This window comes from Phocoena phocoena, chromosome 1 (assembly GCF_963924675.1).
Source record: "Phocoena phocoena chromosome 1, mPhoPho1.1, whole genome shotgun sequence".
NCBI lineage: Eukaryota > Metazoa > Chordata > Mammalia > Artiodactyla > Phocoenidae > Phocoena > Phocoena phocoena.
Genome location: NC_089219.1, coordinates 109589759 through 109607653, shown reverse-complemented (window position 1 = coordinate 109607653; position 17895 = coordinate 109589759). Strand labels below are relative to the sequence as shown.

The window sequence follows — 17895 nt, the reverse complement described above, 5'->3', positions numbered from 1 at the left end:
TTCAAAAATTCTCGGTTTTCCAAACAAGTTCCTAGGGTACTTTGCTCAAACAGCAAATGTATCATTTTTTAAAGCTCAATATTATTGCAAAAAATTTCATAATGAGCAAAATATCAATTTTAAATAAAGCAGGATCTGACCCTCCACTCGCATGATTCGCCTCACCCTAATCCCAGCCCTGGGTATTATAGATTAAATTTTCATAACCCTAATTATTAAATAATTTGCTGTGGACTCTTCCACATTAATTTTTTTTTTCAAGAATAAAAGTTATACTTCTGGAACCTTGGAAATGGGGGGAGGTTAGGGGAAATGGTGGAGGGAGCACAAGGGAATAGGTTACCAATAGATTCAGGAATCTGATTCCATATTTTATATAAAACTATTTCTCCCATTCTGAGGTCAATATCTTATTCAATCTTCTTCTTCTTGTAGCATGGCGGACACCGACCTCTTTATGGAATGTGAGGAGGAGGAGTTGGAGCCATGGCAGAAAATCAGTGATGTCATTGAGGATTCTGTAGTTGAGGATTATAATTCAGTGGATAAAACTACTACAGGTAACAAAAATTCTTTTGCTCTTAGATCATTGTTACATTGACTGAATTGAATGGCATTTTTGTTAAAGTGTGAGGTGGAAGAAGACTTCAAGAATCCAGGGTTGCTTCACTGTGGCACTGGTGCTACCTTTTTCCGCCATGCTCTGGTCTGTAAGTGCTTTGGTTTCCTTGTACATAAAGCTAGAAACACATATTTAATAAATTGAAAACATTGAGAATTGGATTAACCAATGTTTATCAAACACATAAGCAATCCTCTTACCAAATGATGTATGAACAAGAATGCAAAGGTGTGTGTCAGTGCTCATTTATATACCCAGTCAAAAACAGGTTCCCATAGTCTTGGGGGGTTTTTTGTTTGTTTTACTTGAACTTGGTTTCCTTTGTGAGCTGAGCAGAATTCGCTTCGTGTCTGCCTCCATGGACAGTTTACAAACTTAGGCTTGTTAGCTTCTCTTTCAAAAAGGTGATGTTGCAGGGTCAAATTCTAGATTGCCCTGAATTCAGAAACTGAGTGGTAGTTCTTTTCCCCTCTAAATTGTATCTGTTGCTCTTTTAATTTTTTTTATCTTTCCTGCCTTGAGAACTGAAGATGGCATTGGTTTGGGCTGAAACAGGACAGTTCAGGGTCTTGTGGACGGCTTACTAATGCATGGTTATGAATACCAGTAGTGGAGATAATAAGCCTTTGAGTTCTAGAGGTTTGCTTGTGCTATATAAGCAAAACAGTAAAATCCGGGTTCAGTGAGCTCATAATCTAACTTAATTTACCAGGAAATGTGAGGCTAAGAAGAAGGCATTGTGTCTAATTTGTGGTGTGAGGGACACATAGGAGAAATCAGATGAACAGTTGGATTTACGAATAAAGCAGGAAAGTTTTTGGCTATAGAGACCCACAGTAAGATGAAAAGGGAAGATTAGAACAGTATCCTTTAGTGTCATCTGTCCCTGTCTCCAAGTGACTGTGCCTCCCCTTCCCCACAGTTTCTGTGAGCCAGCAGCCTGTCTCGGCTCCAGTGCCCATCGCTGCCCATGCTTCTGTTGCTGGGCACCTCTCTACATCCACCACCGTTAGTAGCAGCGGGGCACAGAACAGCGACAGTACAAAGAAGACTCTTGTCACACTAATTGCCAACAACAATGGTAAGTGGGATTATTGGGAACTTCTTCCTGGGCTAGAGGGGTGAGAGACTAAAAAAGGTCTTAGGAACAGCTGTACCTGTTCAGTTTTAGGTACTGATGTGGTTCTGCTGGTGTTGGAGTGAGTTTAGTCCTGATTCTCTGTTACGGAAGTAAGTGGTGCTGTTCCTTCTGATTTAGTGCTGAATCGATGCTAGTGTTTCAAGTCAGAGGACAGCTGAGTCTTTTTGCTGATAATTTCTAGGAAAGAAAATGTAAACCCCAAATTCCTAACTATTAAAGAGATGTGTGGGGGGGGTTGTTTGATTGTTTATGTTTTTTAATTAGAAGAGCCCCACTAGTCTGCTAAGAATTCTCCGAGGGCAGCTTTGTTCCATATTTTCTTTGGCAGATTCATTTGGTTATTGGTTCCTGGGTATGAAAAATAGGATAGGGTTGTTGTCTACCTGAAGAAATGGTGAAAGAGAAGTGGTTTTTAGTGAGTTTATTGACTAGAGAAGTTATATAGTATTGGTTTCTGTTTCATTTCTGATGACTGTTTTTACATTCTGAAAGTGAGTTACTGGCAAGTTATGTCTCAAGATTCATGTGTAGAATAAGCACCTTCATAGAATCATTGCATTGCTATAAAGGACTTATTTAATTCCTTTAGCTTTATTAATACAAGAATAATATATGCATTGTAGAAAAAGTGGACAGTAAAAAAAAAAGCAATTTTTAACTGTAATCTCACTACCTGGAGATAACCATTTGTAACTTACTCTGTACATATGTACTTTTAGGTACATTTATATGCTATGTGCAGTGATTCACTTTTTATAAAAATAGATCCATACAGATTGTACTTGTTTTTTTCCCTCAATATGTAGTGAATATCTTCTCATTTTAATAAATCTTTTTGTAACATTTTGATGACTATTTCCCATTGTTTGGCTAACTGTTATTAGCAATAGGTTGTAAAGCCGTGTACTACTACTTTAAAGGGCTATTGTGAACATCTCTGTCTCTCTTGTCTCTCTTGTCTTTTCTCACATCCATAGTTCTGAGAATACATTTCTAAATGTCAGATTGTTGGATCAAAGGTTATCACAATCTTTAAGGATTTTGATCAATATTTTTCCTGGATTGGCCATCTAGAAATGGTGTATCCATTTACATTTCCATTAGAGGTGCACCTGGTGTTCTTAGTGTTGGATATAACCATTTACCTCCCTTATTGTTGGACATTTACTACAATCCCATTTTTTTGTGATTACAAACAGTGCTGCAGTGAACATTCTCAGACATTGTACCTGTGCCCACTGTGTAAGCATATCTGTAACGTAAAGTGAGATTGCTGGGTCAGGCATTTAAAATTTGTTAGCGTCAAATTGCCATAATAGATTGCTCTACATAAGTGGATACTGAAAAAATAAAAATTTTTTTATTTATTTATTTTGGCTGTGCTGGGTCTTTGTTGCAGCTCACAGGCTCTTCGGTGCAGTGTGCAGGCTTAGTTGCAGTATGTGGGAAGTTGTGGTGCGCGGGCTCCCTAGTTGCAACGCGCGGGCTCTAGAGCACGTGGGCTCAGTAGTTGCATCTTGCAGGCCTAGTTGCAGTATGTGGGATCTTAGTTCCCCGACCAGAGACTGAACCCAGGCCCCCTGCGTTGGGAGCTCAGAGTCTTAACCACTGGACTACCAGGGAAGTCCCTGAAAAAATAATTTTTATCACATGAAAAATCCTTAGAATTTTTTTAAACCTATAGTGACCCTCATGTATATAAAGATGAGGAACCTCTATCTAGAGATTTTCTCATTTTTACAGATGCAGAAACCAAGGCGTGGAGAGTCTAAATAATGTACTTAAGGTCAAATAGTAAGCGACTAAACTGGATTTGAATTATTTAGACTGCAAAACTTGTGGCCTTCCCACTGTAGGAAAGTATGTAGGAAACATACTTTCCTATGTTTCTCTTAAAATAAGCTGTCAAAGTGGCTATTAGCCACCAGTTTAGCTGAATTTTTCTTTGATCCCAGCATTCCAAGGCCCATGATGAGCATCTCATGACACACTGATGTGACCTACTCTCTTTGAATGGACCCTTGATTCCTGTGGCCTGTGTACAAAAATTTTTTGAAATATGAAAATGGATTTTATTTACTTTAGAAAGCCCTAGTATTCAAATTAAAATGTTAACCTGTGTTCGTGGTTTAAAAAAAAAGTGGGGAGCTTCCCTGGTGGCACAGTGGTTGAGAGTCCACCTGAGGATGCAGGGGACACGGGTTCGTGCACCGGTCTGGGAAGATCCCACACGCCGCGAAGCAGCTAGGCCCGTGAGCCATGGCCGCTGAGCCTGCACGTCCAGAGCCTGTGCTCCGCAATGGGAGAGGCCACAACAGTGTCTCGGCCCGCATACCGAAAAAAAAAAAAAAAAAACTGGTAACCACAGTTACGTATGTCTTGTGTGTTCATCCAAAAATTCTTTCATGCTGGGAGTTCCCTGGTGGTCCAGTGGTTAGGACTCTGTGCTTTCACTGCCGAGGGCCCGGGTTCAATCCCTGGTTGGGGAGCTAAGATCCTATAGGCCATGCAGTGTGGCCAAAAAAAAAGGGGGGGCTCAAAACTTCTTTTATGCGTAGATAAGCACACAATTGTGTGACTTTCTAAAATCAGATACTCTTGAAGTGCCAGCGTTCTTCATTATAGCCCAGAATTGGAAACAACCTAAGATGTTGAATGAATAAGCAAAATGTGGGACTTCCCTGGTGGCGCGGTAGTTAAGAATCTGCCTGCCAATGCAGGGGACACGGGTTTGATCCCTGGTCCGGGAAGATCCCACATGCCATGGAGCAACTAAGCCCGTACGCCACAACTACAGAGCCTGCGCTCTAGATCCCAAGAGCCACAACTACTGAGCCTGAGTGCCAGAACTACTGAAGCCCGTGCACCCAGAGCCCATGCTCTGCAACAAGAGAAGCCACTGCAATGAGAAACCCGCGCACTGCAACGAAGAGTAGCCCCCACTCGCTGCAACTAAAGAAAGCCTGCATGCAGCAACGAAGACCCAACACAGCCAAAAATAGATAGATAGGTAGGTAGATAGATAGATAGATAGATAGATATCAAAAAGGCCACATATATGACCCCATTGTTATGAAATGCCCATAATAGACAAATCTGTAGAGACAGAAAGTTAGATTGTTCGTTGCCAGGGCTGGGGGGAGGAGAATGGGGAATAACTGCTAATGGGTGTAAGGTTTCTTCTTGAGGTGCTGAAAATGTTCTGGAATTAAATAGTGGTGATGATTGCACAAACCTTGTGAATATACTAAAAGCCTCTAAATTGTACACTTTAAATGGGTGATAAAATATGTATGGTATGTGAATTATATCTCAATAAGGCTTTTTTCTTTAACAGAGTGTTAGGAATAAAATTTTAGAACATTTTTACTATTTTTGCTGTTCTTCAGAATCCACCACTCAGCATTTAGAAATTATTCCTATAGTTCTGACTGATCATACGTTTGCATTGGAAAGGAACATTATGAAGTGAAATGAACCACTGCTTAATTCTGAGCTGTGAATGATACGAATTTAATGTTATACATTTTTTACTGTAACTATGATTTTCAATTCCTGTTTGGCCCATTTCAACTCCATTTAGCCCTCTTATCTCTGGGGTTTAAGGCTGTGTAAGTGAACGTAAAAGAATGAAGAAAAAAAAATCAAGACCTTCAGATTTGTAAAACAAACAGAACATGTTGTGAGAGAAGCTGCTAAATCTTCTATTATTTAATCAGTTTATGGCTGTGGTACCTAGTTTATTGGAAAACAAACTTACAGGTAGGGGATTGGTCAGATAATTCTTTTAAAGGCTTTTTTTTTTTTTTTTTGTGGTACGCGGGCCTCTCACTGTTGTGGCCTCTCCCGTTGCGGAGCACAGGCTCCGGACGCGCAGGCTCAGCGGCCATGGCTCACGGGTCCAGCCACTCTGCGGCATGTGGGATCTTCCCGGATTGGGGCACGAACCCGTGTCCCCTGCATCGGCAGGCGGACTCTCAACCACTGTGCCACCAGGGAAGCCCGTTTTTAAAGGCTTTTTTAAGTCTCAGGGTTCTAACTTCCTCTTTCATTCTCTGGAAATAGAACTTCATAAGACCTTTGAATTGTCAGAATTTCTTTTAGGAAAGACTTAATAAGAATGCAGAAATCATTAAAAACAACTCATTTGTTAGAATTGGAATTATTATAATTCATTAGAATTATAAGAATGAATTTATAGAATACATTAAATAAATATTTACTGTGTGACTTTAATTTACCCAGTGTGACTTGCCGTATGCTGGTTTTTGCTTTCAGTTGAATTGTAAACCTAGTCTAGGCTTAGAAACCTACTTTTTTGTTTGCACTTTATTTTTGGAAAGGTCCTAACAATCCACCAAAATTCAGACATGACCCTGATGTCAGAGAGAATATTTGCAGAAAATGCTTGTGTTAGCATTCTTTATAGTAGTAGAGTATGTGCAGATTTCATGGGAACAAGGCCTGTCTTTTGAGACTTGCTAGTGCTGGTTGATTTCACATAAATGCAAAAAATTTTCCATCCTTCCCTTCCTATATTTAGTTGAAATGTTGAGTCAGTGATTATCTTAAGAATTCTTAGGCTTAGATAAATAACAGATAATTTATTTTCTTTTACCCTAGCAGTTAAAATAGTGAATAGAAAATACATGTTTTTGCTTAGTCAATATTTTCAACCGTAAATTGCAGAGGAGTAAAAAAGAGATGGATGGGGAACCTATATATTAAAAGAGATTGAAGAGGTATGTCATCAGTTATACTTTATGAACCCTTTTGTAACATAATTCAAACAAAAAAATGTAATTGTCAATTTGAATTCTAACTGGGTATTTGATATTAAAGAATTGTTCATTCATTCATTCATTCATTTATTGCCGCACAGTGCGGCATGTGGGATCTTAGTTCCCCCAGCAGGGATGGAACCCGTGCCCCCTGCAGTGGAAGTGCAGAGTCCTAACCACTGGACTGCCAAGGAAGCTCCCAAGAATTGTTGTATATATTTAACTTTATTGAGGTATAATTGACAAATAAAATTGTAAGATATTTAATGTGTACATTGTGGTGATTTGGTATATGTATGCATTGTGCAAGGATTCCCACTATCTAGTTAATTAACACATCCATCACCTCACATATTTATCCTCTTTTGGGGGTAGGGATAGGGGGTAGTGAGAACATTTAAGTTCTGTTCTCTCAGCAAACTTCAATTATATCATACAGTATTATCCACTCTATTTACAGAATTATTATAATATTTTTTAGGAGTGATAATGGTGTTGATATTTCCTCTTTTTTTAAAGTCCTTATCTTTTAGAGATATATGCTGAAATATTTATAGATGAAGTGATATGATCTGAAGCTTGTATCAACATAATATGGGAGCTGGTAAGAGAATGGGAAGTATAGATGAAACAAGATTGATTAAGTTGATAATTATTGAAGCTGGTATAGGTACATAGAGATTTATTATAGTGTTCTATTTTTATATGTATTTGAACATCTCCATAATAAAATATTTAAGTTAAAAATATATAGAGAGAGAGTCAATAAATTGCCAGTATAATTAGCATAGCTAGAATTTGGAATTTTTTATCTGTCAACATCTATAATTACTAGTCTGCTGGCCCAGTAACTATGAGGGTCTAGTCCACTGATGGACTGTCAGTTTCTGGGAGAACATGGGACAATCCAAGGTTGGCCCATTAATAGCCACCTGTATACCCACTTTGGTGGTCTAGCTCTGTAGCTAACTGTAGTGACACCATTTGTCAAGTGGAACTTAAAGCTTCAGGGGAGTCCATCCCATTCTGGTGATTTGAGGTAAAAAAGTTGCAGTATTTTGCTTGAATCTTTGATTTAGGTATTGGGTTGGCCAAAAAGTTCCTTTGGTTTCAAAATAAAAATAAAAGACACATTTTTCATTTTCACCAAGAACATTATTGAACAACATATTCACCATTTTGTTCCACTACCTTCTGCCATTTTTCAGGCAACTTCATAATTCCATCTTCCCAAAACTTTTTATCTTTTTGAGCAAAGAACTGTTCCAGGTACCTTTTACAGTCTTCCAGGGAATTGAAATTTTTTCCATTCGGAGAATTTTGTAAAGACTGAAATAAATGGAAATCCGAAGGTGCAATGTCTGGTGAATACAGTGGATGAATCACAACTCCCCAGCCAAGCTGTAACAGTTTTTGCCTGGTCATCAAAGAAACGCAGTCTTGTGTTATCCTGATGGAAGACTATGCATTTTCTGTTGACTAATTCTGGATACTTTTTGTCGAGTGCTGCTTTCATTTGGTCTAATTGGGAGCAGTACTTGTTGGAATTAATCGTTTGGATTTCCAGAAGGAGCTGATAACAGAGGACTCCCTTCCAATCCCACCATATACACAACATCACCTTCTTGGGATGAAGACCGGCCTTTGCTGTGGTTGGTGCTGGTTCATTTTGCTTGCCCCACGATCTCTTCCGTTCCACATTATTGTACAATATCCACTTTTCATCGCCCATCACAATTCTTCCGTTTTAAAAACGGAATATTTTTGTTGCATTTAAGTAGAGAATCACATGCAGAAATAAGGTCAGGAATGTTTTTTTCACCTAACTTATGTGGAACCCAAACATCAAAGCGATTAACATAACCAAGCTGGTGCAAGTGATTTTCAGTGCTTGATTTAGATATTTTGAGTATGTCACCTATCTCCCACGTGATATAACGGTGATTGTTCTAAGCTAATGTCTGGATTTGATCGCCGTCAACTTCAACTGGGCTACCCAGCCGTGGAGCGTTGTCCAGCGAGAAATCTCCAGCACGAAACTTCGCAAACCAGTTTTGACAACGTTTGGTCAGTCACGGCACCTTCTCCATACACTGCACAAATCTTTTTTTGCATATCAGCATTTTTACCTTTCTTGAAATAATAAAGCATAATATTGCCAAAAATGTAAATTTTTTTCTTCCATCTTCAGTATTAAAATGGCTACACAAAAAGTCAACAATCTTGATAAGTTTTTTTTAAATGCACGCTATGGCACCTGTCCCAATACAATCTAACAAAATTGTTTTGAATGAAGTTAAAGACAACTAAGTGCTACTAGAGCCATCTTACAGAAAAAAAGAACGTGCTTTTTGGCAAACCCAATGTTTTGGCTCTCTGAAATAGAATTTCTGTTTTGGAGTATTCTTTGTAAATCAGGAAACTTAGTATAAATGATTTTTTAGCCAATTGTAGCAAATACAGGACTTAAAAACATTACAAAATTACTCTTAACACACATGAAAAAGAATTTAAAATATTTCCAAAAAATTATCCAGTGTTTTAATATTTATGATATTTGTTACTATTTATTAATGAATGAATCTTCTTAAGTCATATCAGTTTTACTTGGTGTTGATTAGTTTTGGCCAGGTCTTTTCTTTATCAGTTCTGATGACATAAAGAAGGTAACCTGTCAGTCTCTGTGTTCCCATACCTATTAAAGACAATGGATGTTTAGAGAATCTGTTGCATTTCTGAGATTTGATGCGCTAGGAAGAGATCCCATTTTTTAGATTCTGTGTACTTGCTGAATTAATGTTTGTAGATGAATATACCTCTTTTTAAAATATAAGGTGGCTTAGCTAACAACAAATTACATTCTGATAAAATAGGTTTTTACCTAGTTAAAATGTGGGGAAGGAACTTATATCTTACTTTGTTTTGCTGATTTGGTATGGGGAGATTATTTGTGGTCACTTAAATCATCAGAGTCAAAGTGATAGCCATGTAGAAGTCTTACTGTGTGTGTTAAGACATCCCTAGTTAAGATATATGGGGGAGATTTTAGTGAACTTTCCCTTCCTGTGTATTTTTCTGTTAGTTGTAGCTTTGGGTGAAGCTTAAATATTTGGTAAGTTTGCTGACATTAAACCTGAGGTGAGTGACAGTCTTGGATATCTTGATATATGGGGACACCATTTCTTATCTAAGACCATTGTGTTGCTTATAATGGTGGGTTTATTTTCTCTTACATTGTTTTTTTTTTCCTCTTCCCTTTAGCTGGCAATTCTTTGGTCCAACAAGGTGGACAGCCGCTCATCCTAACCCAGAATCCAACCTCAGGTCTGGGTACAATGGTTACTCAACCAGTATTGAGGCCTGTCCAGGTCATGCAGAATGCCAATCATGTGACTAGTTCCCCTGTGGCCTCACAACCAATATTCATCACTACACAGGTAAGTAGGACTCTGAATTCTACTGAATTCAGACATGGTAGAGGATAGAAAGACTATGGGAACCTTTGAAGGCTCTGACTTAAGAGTCTTTATCATCATTAGAAGTGGTTCTAAGTCCTATCTTTTGATTTGGCTTTCTCATTTGCTAGTTTTTAATTTGATGCTGACTTTAGCAGAAAGCCCAACATAGTGTACAGCTGGGTAATCTCCTCTTTATACCCCTGGAGGGCTATTAAGTAATTTGATTGAGGTCTAGGCAGGAAAGAGTGGGAAGCTTGCATTAGGAAGCCTTAACACTTGGTCCTCAAGGATTCTCACCCTTTGCTTGGGCTATTTTTCTTAAAATGGGGTGAGTTAGTTGACTTATGGAAATATACATGCAAGATTGGTGAAGTGCCGGGAGATCTTTGGAAGAGAAGGAAGATGACTTATTTGATATAAATGTGAATTGGAGTTGAAAGCCTAATGCTGGTATGGAATGTAAAGGCAAATGCTTTTTTCTGCCTTGTCTAACAAATTTCCCAGAGGTGTATGGCCTTTGAAGTGGACTTTGGGAACAGTTTCGTACAGTTGTTTGTATGTTGAATCACTCCAGTGAATACTGTTAGTGTCATTTTTTTGCATTCTATGCCTTTAGCAGTTGAGGGGCCAGTTTGTGGATGAGTTTTTTTTTTTTTTTTTTTGCGGTATGCGGGCCTCTCACTGTTGTGGCCTCTCCCGTTGAGGAGCACAGGCGCTCCGGATGCGCAGGCTCAGCGGCCATGGCTCATGGGCCTAGCCGCTCCGCGGCATGTGGGATCTTCCCGGACCGAGGCACGAACCCGTGTCCCCTGCATCGGCAGGCGGACTCTCAACCACTGCGCCGCCAGGGAAGCCCCTGTGGAGGAGCTTTTTAAGCTGAGGTTCTCTTAAGACAAGAAGTAGGTTTTCATTTTTGTTCATATGTACCAAAGCTCATTCTCCAGTTTTAATATTTGCCACTCAGAAGTTTGCCAGAAGTCCAAAATTTCTCCATCTCAGTCATTTAAAAGCTCTAGTTCTAGAGAGAGAATCATTAGGTAAGGGTGTGGGCATTTTTTTGGATATAGGTCTTAATGCAGTCTCTGCTAGTGTTAGCTGATCTCCATGTTAAAGATCATTTTGCTTTTTAATGCAGGGATTTCCTGTAAGAAATGTCCGGCCTGTACAAAATGCAATGAATCAGGTTGGGATTGTGCTGAACGTACAGCAAGGCCAAACAGTTAGACCAATTACACTAGTCCCAGGTAAGGAAAAATGTCTACCCATTTGGAATAAACCAGCATCCAGAAGACTTGTTTTTGTTGTCTCAAAATATTCAAGGTCATTTAAAAAGTGTATTTAACGGAAATCTAAAACTACAAAAATCATACTGATTTAAGCCCCATTTTTAAAAAACTCTAACCTTTGGCCAGGGTGGCAGTTTTATTTTTTTAACCTTTTACCACCCTTCATAAGGCAGTAAAACAGGGTTTATATAGTTATTTTTCTGTTTCTGCTGTTTTATTCAGCTATTAAGTTTGTTATCCTGAAGAACTATTATTAATGCAAACTCCCAAATTCTGTATTCCTTATAAGTCTACTCACTTACATGGTGGGATTATAAACTTATTTTGCTTTACTTTTATAGCATAGATTTGGAATATAAATTAAACAAATGGCATACATATCCTTTGAGGATAAATATTGACAATGGCTAGTTGTTTTTTTTTAAGAAACCAAATTGAAAGATAATTTTTAAAAATCTTGTAATTTTCCCCCAGTTCCATATTTAGTGTCTATAAGTTTACTACAATTCAGGCCAAAAAAGGGTATCTTAATTTAGTTGTAGTAAAGGTATCTCTGTAGCTTGTCTTCCTAAGTTTTTGTTGTTGTTCTGAGAGCCCATAGGGGTTTTTGGCCTTCAGTCTCATGAGCCTATCCTATCTAGTTCTGATATTTCTTAAATGTTTGTCAGTGAAATTGTCTATAGTTGAGCCAGGAGACTCACCTTTGGGACATCCTAGTAGAATGGCATAGTCTGTCTTCTATTTGAGTTTGTATAAGAGAATGAAAGACTCCTTTAGTATTCTGAGAAAGATCACTTTTTTCAGAGCCAGCTCTGCCCTTTGGCCTATATATACCCATACTGCTTCCCACTCTATACCTATTATTCTCTTCCAATAACAAAGGTCAAGCTACTCATGATAGTATTCTTGGAATAGAAAAGGCAGTGTGGTAAGGTGTTTTGGGAGGAGTTGATGGGACTCTTCTTTTAATGTTTTCAGGGCTGATTACTAAGGCTAACTTGTTTTATCAGTTTGTGATACCTGTTGTCTTACACATTAGAATATATGCTTCCCTTGGGAACCTGACAGTCACCAATCAGTTTGGGGAGATAATCTTTTCCTATTCCAATATTTCCAGTAAAGACATGGAGAATGTATTACAGGTGAGCTCGTTGACCAAGTTTTGGTATTTTTGTCTCTCTTTTGAAGCCCCAGGTACCCAGTTTGTTAAGCCGACAGTTGGAGTCCCACAAGTGTTCTCTCAGATGACCCCTGTGAGGCCAGGCTCCACAATGCCTGTGCGGCCCACCACCAACACCTTCACCACCGTCATCCCAGCCACTCTAACCATTCGAAGCACCGTCCCACAGTCCCAGTCCCAGCAGACCAAGTCCACTCCCAGCACTTCTACCACTCCCACTGCCACACAGCCGACCTCATTGGGGCACCTTGCTGTTCAGCCTCCAGGCCAATCCAACCAGACTCAGAATCCCAAACTAGGTGAGGCTTGGGAAGAGGAGATGGCAGAGCTGGGATGGGTGGTGGGTGGAGAACAGATGATTATCACTTGGCCAACAAAGCTCCCTCCTTCCCCTCTCCACCTGCAGTGAGCATTGCCAGCTTTGTCACTGTGAAGCGACCTGGGGTTACAGGTGAAAATAGCAATGAAGTGGCCAAACTGGTGAATACCCTTAACACCATCCCTTCCCTGGGCCAGAGTCCTGGGCCAATGGTGGTATCCAACAACAGCTCTGCGCATGGCTCTCAGAGAACCAGCGGGCCTGAGTCTTCAATGAAAGGTACGATAACCAGAAAGACTCTGGGCAGCCAGTCATTCAAAAACATTAATAAAGTATTTGTTGTATCAGAACTCTATACTATGAAATAGAGAAATAAAATAAGGTATAGTTGCTATAGTGTGTTCTCACAGAAACTTTAGTGTAGTAAAGAGGATTGCCACTTGTGAAAAGTGTAACTGAATCAGCCAGAAGTTTTGTGTTAATTGTTCTTTGGAGATTAGTAAAATGGATTGGTTGATCAGAGATCAGTGGGATAATCAAAAGATAGTTCATGGAGGAGGTGGATTTCTGAACAAGATTTTATTTTATTTTTTAATTTAATTTATTTATTTTTGGCCGCATTGGGTCTTCATTGCTGCACGCGGGCTTTCACTAGCTGCGGCGAGTGGGGGCTATCTTCATTGCGGTACGCAGTCTTCTCATTGCAGTGGTTTCTCTTGTTGCGGAGCACGGGCTCTAGGCTCATGGGCTTCAGTAGTTATGGCTTGCGGGCTCTAGAGCGCAGGCTCAGTAGTTGTGGCGCACAGGCTTAGTTGCTCTGCGGCATGTGGGATCTTCCCAGACCAGGGATCGAACCCGTGTCCCCTGCATTGGCAGGCAGATTCTTAACCACTGCACCACCAGGAAAGTCCCTGAACAAGATTTTAAAGTTGATATTTAGTAGAGAGGTTTTCAGATGTAGAAGGATATGAGCATAAGGATTTTCAACGGTCTGGAGCAGAGCTTGACAGACTTTTTCTGTAAAGGACCAGATAGTAAATATTTTAGGTTTTATGTACAATATGGTCTCTGTCACAACTACTTAACTCTGCCATTGTGGTACAAAAGCAGCCACAGACAATATGTAAATAATCTACTCCACTAAAACTATTTATGGATTCTGAATTTTGAGTTTAATTTTCATGTGTCAGAAGATCATTTCTTTTGCTTTTATTTCAACCCTTTAAAAATACAAAAACCTTTAACAAATGGTGTTGAGAAAACTGGATATCCCCGTGCAAAAAAAATGAAGTTGGACCCTTTACCATGCACCATATTACAAAAACTAACTCAATGAATTAAAGACCTAAACAAAAGAACTAAAACCATAAAACTCTTAGAAGAAAGCATAGGGGAAAAGCTTTATGACACTGGGTTTGGCAGTGCTTTCTTGCATATGATACCAAAAGCATAAGCAACAAAAGGAAAAATAAATGGGACTACATCAAAATTTAAAACTTTAGGGCATCAAAGGGTTAGCGTTAGGGAGAGTGAAAAGGTAACCCACTAAATGGGAGAAAATTTTTTAAGAGTACTTTAAATCATATATCTGATAAGGGCTTAATATCCAGAATATATAAAGAACTTCTACAGCTCAACCAACAACAAAAGAACAAACAATCCAATTAAAAAATGGGCCAAGGATCTGAATAGAGATTTCTCGAGATACACAGATGGCCGTTAAACACCCAAAAAGATGCTAAACCTCACTCACTAATCATTACGGAAATGCACATCAAAATTACAATAAGATACCGCTTCACACCCATTAGGATAGCTCTTATCCAAAAAACAGAAAATAATAAGTGTTGGTGAGGATGCAGAGAAATTGGAGCCCTCGTACGTTGTGGGTGGGAATGTAAAATGGGGTGATGGTCCCTCAAAAAATGACACATGAAATTACCATATGTTCCAGCATTCCACTTTGAAGTATATACCCAGAAGAATTGAAAACAGGGACCCAAACAGATATTCGTACCCCCATGTTCACAGCAACATTTCACAATAGCCTAAAGGTAGAAGCATCCCAGATGTCCATCAGCTGATGAATGGATAAACAAAATACGGTATATACATACAATGGTATATTGTTCAGCCTTAAAAAGGAAAGAAATTCTGACACATGCTACAACACTGATTAACCTTGAGGACATTATGCTAAGTGAAATAAGCCAGATACAAGAGGACAAATACTCTGTGAATCCACTTACATGAGGTACCTAGAGTAGTCAGACTCACAGAGACAAGAGAGAATGGCGATTGCTAGGGTCTAGGAGGAGGGGGCAATGGGGAATTATTTAATGGGTGTAGAGTTTCAAGTTTTGCAAGATGAAAAGAGTTTTGGAGATTGCTTGCACAAAAATGTGAATGTTCTTAACTGAACTGAACACTTAAAAATGGTTAAGAGGAAACTTTATGTTAAGTATCTGTTACCACAATTAAAGAAAAATCTTATATAACCACCACCACAACAAAAAATGTAAAAGCTGTTCTTAGTTCATGAGCCAAACAGAAACTGGCAGCTGGCTGGATTTGGTCTACTAGCTGTGATTTGCTGACCCCTGGCCTACAGTTAGAAGAATGGTAGAAGGAATGAACCTCATAGCAGTTTCTCATGCTTGCTTACCAACCTTAATATACCCTTCAGGAAGTGTTTAACCTTTTTCCAAAAGGCCAGTAGTCTTTTTCCAGTATCATCTTATTAATCTTATTGATGTTCTCACTTCCAGTGACCTCTTCCATCCCAGTGTTTGACCTCCAGGATGGTGGACGGAAGATATGTCCACGGTGTAATGCTCAATTCCGTGTTACTGAAGCTTTGAGGGGTCACATGTGTGTAAGTGATCACCTGTGATGGAGATTCAGCTTAAATGGCTACCACTCACTGTATACCTCCTGTAGTATAGTGTTGGGAGCTTGTGAAGCAAGGACTCTGAAATGGCTTGGAAGCTTTTTAAAGGGTTACTCTCTTTCGGCCTGTTTTAGAATGAACTCAGAAATGTGATAGGATATATTTAAAGACCCTCAAATAGGTCAGAACATATGTGACCTTCATTCCTTAGTTCGTAGATTTTGAACTGCACAGGAGGACAGGCCAACTTGGCCTCAGTCCATTTTCTATTTATTGTGTCATTGGATGAATCAGGAGCTATTAACCAATTTCTAATTCTAGTCTTTTCATTTTTTGGTATTAGTCCAGATGCAAAGGTTGAGACTTCTTCCTACCAGGGAGCTCAGAGCCAGGTTATGCTAGTGAGTGGTTAAAGGATCTAAGACAGGAAGAAGTACAAAGTATGGTGTTTGGAGTGGCATATAGCTGTAAATACACACACACACACGAAAAAGAGTGAAACCTGGAAGCATTTTAGAAAACTGCAGGGTGAAAGCTGGTTGAGAATACCTAGGACCAGACACTTACAGAGAAATGTTAGTGAAGTTGAGGAGTTAGCACATCTCAGCCCCCAGGAGAACCAGGATGATCAGATGTCTTCTTTCTTTATAGTACTGTTGCCCAGAAATGGTTGAATACCAGAAGAAAGGAAAGTCTTTGGATTCAGAACCCAGTGTCCCATCAGCAGCAAAGCCCCCATCCCCTGAGAAAACAACTCCTGTTGCTTCCACTCCCTCTTCTACACCTATTCCTGCTCTGTCACCACCTACCAAAGTACCAGAGCCAAATGAGAATGTGGGTGATGCCGTCCAGACCAAGCTCATTATGCTAGTAGATGACTTCTACTATGGACGGGATGGTGGCAAAGTAGCCCAGCTCACAAACTTCCCTAAGGTCGCCACATCTTTCCGATGCCCACATTGTACCAAAAGGCTAAAAAACAACATTCGGTGAGTGTTGAAGAGCCTTGGAGCTCACCTTGGACAAGTGAAGTCCGAAAGCTTCTTACATGTTTAAGTCTCTGTTTGGAGAATGGCCCTAATTACTATCCTTTCTTGCTAAGGATTATCATTAAATCAATAACTAGTACTGTAGAAGGAGATATTGTGGTAATAAATAAAAGATAACTTTGGGTAGAGTGAGACCAGTGCATCTCCTTCCCCAGAAAACTTTCGAGATCTCTCTTAATTTCTGGGCTCAGAAGATGTCCCAAAAAGAGGAAGTTGGGTGGGAGGGTGGAGGGGGAAACATGTAATGTCTGTTCTGTGATTTCGCTGGTACATTTCTCCAAGGCTTCTGATTTTTTATGTTGTCTGTACTTTTCCTTTGTGCCGTGCTACAGATTTATGAACCATATGAAACATCACGTAGAACTTGATCAGCAGAACGGTGAGGTGGATGGTCATACTATCTGCCAGCACTGTTATCGTCAGTTTTCCACTCCCTTCCAGCTCCAGTGCCACTTGGAAAATGTTCATAGTCCCTATGAATCAACTAGTAAGTTTGGAAATTCTTAAACTCTAGGGGTATACTTCATTTTTCATTCAGTGAATGGCACTGGTGGGAGCCCATTATGTTTGTTTATATGTGGGTAACAGTGTCGAGGAAGTTCTTTGCATATTCGTAGTCAGTTTCTTACCTCACTTACCCTATTATCTTACAAGCCTGACTTCTATTCTGTTCAAGCATGAGTCGAGTTCAGTGCTTGATTCTAAATTAAGGGGCTTTCTTTCAGGACCACTGTAGAGAGGTATATGTAAAGAGTTTATTACCTAGATCCTTTTATAGAAGAAGCAGGCATCTGTATTTGGGTCTCCATTTTAGTTAGTACCCTCGTAGGTTTTATGAAGGATAAAAGATAATGTTATAGAATACTTTACCATTAAGACAGTGCTTTCATGAGATATAAGATGAGTTGGAGTGTTAGCTACACTGTACATCTTACGGATGAGAAACAGGCTGAATACAAGCCCAGAAACATTTAGTCATTTGCTTAAGAGCATACACTTCTAATAAGGTGAAATTGTGAGGATTTGACTGCAGTCTTGTAGAATATTTCTTTTGTCCTTTAAGGGATTTCTAGTTTTGTTGAAGAGACAAAAATTATTTAACTATAGGAAAATGTGAGAACAAGACAATATATTTGCTGTAAACATATGCATTGTATGGTACCAGTGAT

The 17895-nt window shown here is 39.3% G+C and overlaps 1 protein-coding gene across 6 annotated transcripts in view; it reads left to right on the top strand.

Moving 5' to 3' along the window:
* The first annotated feature begins 436 nt into the window (after window positions 1–436).
* The window catches only part of POGZ (pogo transposable element derived with ZNF domain), a 28690-nt gene continuing 11231 nt past the window's right edge, over window positions 437–17895 (top strand). Inside the window, exons 1-9 of one of the 6 annotated variants that reach the window (XM_065876867.1) lie at window positions 437–560; window positions 1545–1703; window positions 9806–9981; window positions 11138–11246; window positions 12477–12767; window positions 12875–13066; window positions 15556–15662; window positions 16329–16666; window positions 17059–17213. In XM_065876867.1, the coding sequence (XP_065732939.1) occupies window positions 437–560; window positions 1545–1703; window positions 9806–9981; window positions 11138–11246; window positions 12477–12767; window positions 12875–13066; window positions 15556–15662; window positions 16329–16666; window positions 17059–17213 (1651 nt within the window). Of the gene's footprint in view, window positions 561–1544; window positions 1704–9805; window positions 9982–11137; window positions 11247–12476; window positions 12768–12847; window positions 13067–15555; window positions 15663–16328; window positions 16667–17058; window positions 17214–17895 lie in introns of all 6 variants that reach the window. The other 5 variants (XM_065876858.1, XM_065876876.1, XM_065876872.1 and 2 more) reach the window with 5 other exon arrangements.